We start from the raw sequence: 5,246 nt of genomic DNA on the forward strand, positions 1-5,246 counted from the left end.
TAAGGGATCTAGTTGAGCATGGTGTCCCCAGGATTCAGAGTGACCAATGGAAAAATTTAAATCCCCTCCCAAGATTACGAAATCCTTCTAAAGTACTTCTGAGTTGAGGAGATGGTCCTAGAAGGCAGGCCTGTGATGGCACAGCCCATATACATTTATGACTCGCACCTCTATACCAGATCAGATGAGAACAGGTCTGCCCCAATATGCCTGGGTCCTCCCCAACAGTTACTGAGATTGATGGAGCGCTTGTTGTATCCCAGGGCAAGTCCTCTGGATGTTCCATTAGCATCTAGGCCTATAAAGGTCCATCCAGGGAACATAGCATCAAGGAGGTGAGTAATGGAATCAGCTGGCCCCAGGGTTTCTTGAAGGAAGATGACATCGACGGGAGAGGTAAGGATCAGTCTACGAAGGGCTAGTTTTTTATCGGGCCTAGCCAACCCTCTGCAATTGAAGGAGACAATATTCATGGGGGAAGGTCAGATGAGGGGTTTGATGCTCTAAGTGCCCTGTGAATGGTTGATTGCCTACCCAAGGCGATCTCGCCTCCGGCCTGAATTTGTGCCTTTGAGATGGAAGAGGGTCATCCCCTAGGAAGCTTAGGAGGGAAATGGGACAGTATGAGGTCAATACCGAAATGATCTGGGGCCTTTAATGTTTTCTTAGCCTTGGATCATTTCTGATAATGTGGGGAGGAAGGTCCAGCTTCAGGTATTGGTGTGATGTTAGGGGGATCCGGGAGAGATGGGGAGGTGTCAGAGGAGTTGTGAGCTGGGTGCGAAAGTAGCATGCCAGAGGGGAATGGAGGGGAGTGACACCAATTCCATTAATTTTACTAGCAGCGGTAATTTCATTTAAACCATCATATGAATACAAAAGAGAGGGATTAAAAGAAGTGGAATTCATACCCGAAGAAACCACCGCCCCAGCAGCCTCCCTTGCCCTGGTGAGAGGAGGAGAGGGAGGTGGCCTGCCACGTTTCTTTGGGGTCCCCTGAGATTGGGCCATCTCAACTTGAGATGAATCGGCTTGATTCCCTTCTTCTTTGTTGGGGGGATGCTCCCCCTAATCCTGTATTGTCTTTGGAGGGATTGTCGCCCAGCTTATCCAATTCCTTTCTTGCTATTGATAGGGCAGTTCCTAATGAGGTGCCCAACCTTGTGACATCTCCTGCATCTGAAGGGGACCCCAAAGTCCTACCATAATAACTTCAGTATTTGCTCCAAACATCTACAAGAATAACTTCAATTTCTGCTCCAAACTTCTACAAGAATAACTTCATGATATGCTCCAAAATTATAATAGAATGATGTCAAAAATAAGTTCAAAATTTTTGTCATAATCCTTTAAATATGTGCCAAAAGTCCTTCCATAGATAGCCTCCCCAATCTAGCCTCTCCTCATTTTCAATTCATGAGATATGAACCCCAGAAACAATTAATTCATTTTTTTGTTCAACATATTTGAATTTTTCTTGAGAAAATTACTAAAATTCCTTCTCCTCCCTCCTATATATAGTGCACTCGGGGTCTAGACAGGGTCAGCTTGTCCATTGGCTGGGTTGAATTATTTCAATAGCTAGAATGGCTTGTGGAACTGGCAGAATGTATAGTGAATATTCAAAAAATCATTTCTCCTCAATCATGAGGAGTTAGAGATAGTTACATATATTGTTGGTAATGTATCAGAAAAATATTTCCAGCCATGTATCAGATACTTCCATTTAATATGCGTAAATGGAGTAAAAATGCATTCAAAGATAGGGTATCCAAATGGAGCATCAAAAATCCAAAAATCATTTCTCTTCAAGCATGAGGAATTAGAGGGAGTGCTATATACCATTGGAAATGTCTTGATGAGGGATATGTGATGATATAGTATTTCCTTGAATTTTATTTGGATTTGACCACCTTGTCCTTGATTTTCTTTTAGCTTCCAGTTTTGCATTTGAGGGCTTAAACCTTTTTCTCTTTAGGTATTTTTGAACTATTATTGCATGTTTTTATCATTCCAAAGATAGGTAATTATCCCTGATATTAGGGCTTTGACATCAATGAAAACATTACTCAACAATGACTCATTCACCCTTTGACATCAATGGCTACTTTCGTCCAATAATCTCCCCCTTTGTCATTGATGTCAATACTCATGTTGCCCTTGCCTTCATGCTTCACTTCATTTTGTCTGCATGTTTCTCTTCCTTTTCTCTCCCCCTTTGACATCAATGGAAAATGGTGACTTGTGTATTTTGGGCTTCTCCTCCTAAAGATGTAGCACTCAACACTACTTTTGTCTTCTTGTCCTTTCCTTCTTAGTTGTGTTGTCAACTCCTTTGCTTGGCCACGATTTTCTTTCACTCTGCTTGGTCTAGAATGTATATGTTGTTTGGTCTTCTTGTGGTTGTTGCAACCAATCTTCCTTAGTATTCTTCTCTAATTTCACACTCAAGGATTCAAACAATATATTATACCCTTGATCACACATCTTGCCAAAATTGATAATATAGTGCCTTGAATCCTTAACTAACAAAACATACCGTGCTTTCGTATGTTCGCTTCCAAGACTTGCTACACCTTTTCCAAATATCTTGAAATATCAGTTATCTCCAAACACAACACTGCCACTTTTTTCTTTTAGGCTAACAAATTTGTTTTTATCTCCGGTCATATGTGTCGAGCATCCACTATTTATGTACCATTCATCTTTTTTGTCTTCAACAATCAATGCTAGATTGAAATTTTCCTTCACTCTCTTATCCCATGTCATAGTTGGCTTCACATATCGTGCTTTCGTATGTTCGCTTCCAAGACTTGCTACACCTTTTCCAAATATCTTGAAATATCAGTTATCTCTAAACACAACACTGCCACTTTTTTCTTTTAGGCTAACAAATTTGTTTTTATCTCCGGTCATATGTGTCGAGCATCCACTATTTATGTACCATTCATATTTTTTGTCTTCAACAATCAATGCTAGATTGAAATTTTCCTTCACTCTCTTATCCCATGTCATAGTTGGCTTCTCTTTGTGCATGATTGGAGCATTCTCTTTCACATGCCTACAATCTTGTGCCTTGTGACCAAAATTATTACCTTGTAGCATACAATGTTTTGATTCATTAGTGGCTCAAGTGGATTGTAGTTTCTATCGGCAGATCCATGAATATTTCTAGATTTAAATCCATAATCATTTGTGCTCCTTGCATAATCACATCTAATTTCATCTTGTCATGATTTTAAAATGAATTTTTTTATGCCCAAATTTTCTGCAAGAGTAACAATGACCAAGAAATATATTTTCATACTTGGGAGAGTAGGATGATCTTCTGAAATTGTTTTTCCTTGGAGGAGGTTCAATCCATTGCTAATCCTTGTGACAGGTATTCTTGGAATCATAAACGTGACTTTTTTTTATTTTTTCATTGGATATTTTGTCCTCATTGCTTAAAGATGCACCTATATAGCCAAGATGTGTTTTATTGTTTGGTGATCATTAACAATTGAGAACGTTATCCAACACTAGCGAGTTTTTCAAGTTCCTTTTGAGTTTATCAACTTCAATCCTCAATGTCATAATTTCCTCTTCTAGCTTCTTACAATATTCTTTTTTCTTCATCATTTGAGTCTTAATTACTTCCTAAACTCTATTTGTTCTTCAAGTTGGACCTTTAAGGAGATATTTCTTGATCGTGTGTTTTAAGTAGGATTTTAAATTCTCTATTTTTGTTTTTGAGATTTATATTTTCCTTTTCATTATTCTCAATTTTTTTTAAGATCTCCATCTTCATGTTTGATCTCTAAATATTTTCCAAGTCCCTAGAAAGAATATATTCTCATATTTGGTTCTTCATCATCTGAATCATTTACCTCTTCATCATCATGATCATTATCTTGATTTTCTTGGTTTGCGAAGAGAACTTTTTTTTGCATCTGGTTCTTCTATGTCACTTTCATTTAAAGCATTGTTGTCTTCTTTAGAATAAATATTTTCCTTCTGTGAGATTTTATTTTCCTTAAAAGGACATATCTTAGCATAATGACCTATTATGCCACAATTAAAACATTTAAAAGGTAACTTACCCTTGCATTTTCTGGTTCCTCTCATGAGTTTCCTGATGAAATTTTCCTCTTCTACATCTGATTCAGCATCTAAGTTCCTTCAACCTTGAGTTATTTGTTTTTTTCTTATTTGTGGCTTCAAAAGTTTCTTCTCTGGTTGATGGTCCATATTTGTATGTTGTAAGAATGTTATGTAACTCTTACATTGTCATCTTAGTCAAGTCCTTGGTTTCTTCTATGGCAGATACCTTGGCATCGTATCTCAAGGGAAGAAATCTCGAGACCTTTTGTGTAATCAAGGGATCTTTAAGTTCTTCTCCTAATCCTCTAATGGAGTTGACAACTTCTTCTACTCTGATAAAATAGGTCGCAATATCTTCTTTTTCATCCATTTTTGAGTTTTCAAACTGAGCTCTATATTTTTTCAGTTTGACTTGCTTGACCTTATCATCACCTTCATACAGAATTGTAAGTTTATCCCAAACTTCTTTAGCTTTGGTGCAGGACATCACCTTGGAATTAATGGTTCTTAGCAATCCACCTATGATGGCATGAAGATCTTTTGAATTGCAGTTGAAAAACTTCTTTTCATCAGGATCAGTTGAAGGATTTTTAGGAACTTTGTATCCATTTACGATGGAGAGCCAAACATCCACTCTTATAGCCTTCAAGTAAGTTTCCATGCAATTGTTCCATAATGGATATTCATTTTCATCAAATATCATAATTGTCCTATAAGAGATGGCTTCCATATTATCCATGCTTGTTTACGATATTGTTTGCAACATGCTTTGATACCAATTATTGGAAATACTAAGGGGGTGAATTAGTATTTTAATTTTTCTTAAAATTTAGAATAAAATCGTTAACCAAAAGCATCACATCAAAGTAACACAAAATATATATGAACAATATATTTATATTACAAGGGAAGCTACAACTTTTGGTTTACTAGCTACAACCCCAAGATATTTACTAGCCACTACTAGAAGGAGCTACAACCTTTTGTTTAACAGCACCCACTGGAAGGAGGTGACAACCCCCTGAAGGAAGCTACGTTTTCCTTCCCTAGCACCACCATGCCACCCTATAGAATAAAAGGTAAAACAAATTGTCCTTAGGCTTCTATACCAAGGACAATGACCCAATTACAATACCATTTAAACAAATTCAATTATTTCTAGT

At 37.3% G+C, this 5,246-nt stretch overlaps 1 protein-coding gene across 1 annotated transcript; it reads right to left on the reverse strand.

Moving 5' to 3' along the window:
• Window positions 1-4,261: 4,261 nt before the first annotated feature.
• On the reverse strand, window positions 4,262-4,822 carry LOC149156709 (uncharacterized). Its single transcript, XM_089444843.1, has one exon. The coding sequence runs from the start codon at window positions 4,820-4,822 to the stop codon at window positions 4,262-4,264; it is 561 nt and encodes a 186-aa protein (XP_089300969.1).
• Window positions 4,823-5,246: the final 424 nt, after the last annotated feature.

Source organism: Pinus tabuliformis, chromosome 9 (assembly GCF_031772625.1).
Source record: "Pinus tabuliformis cultivar Carrire ecotype Pingquan chromosome 9, CPIR1, whole genome shotgun sequence".
Classification (NCBI taxonomy): domain Eukaryota; kingdom Viridiplantae; phylum Streptophyta; class Pinopsida; order Pinales; family Pinaceae; genus Pinus; species Pinus tabuliformis.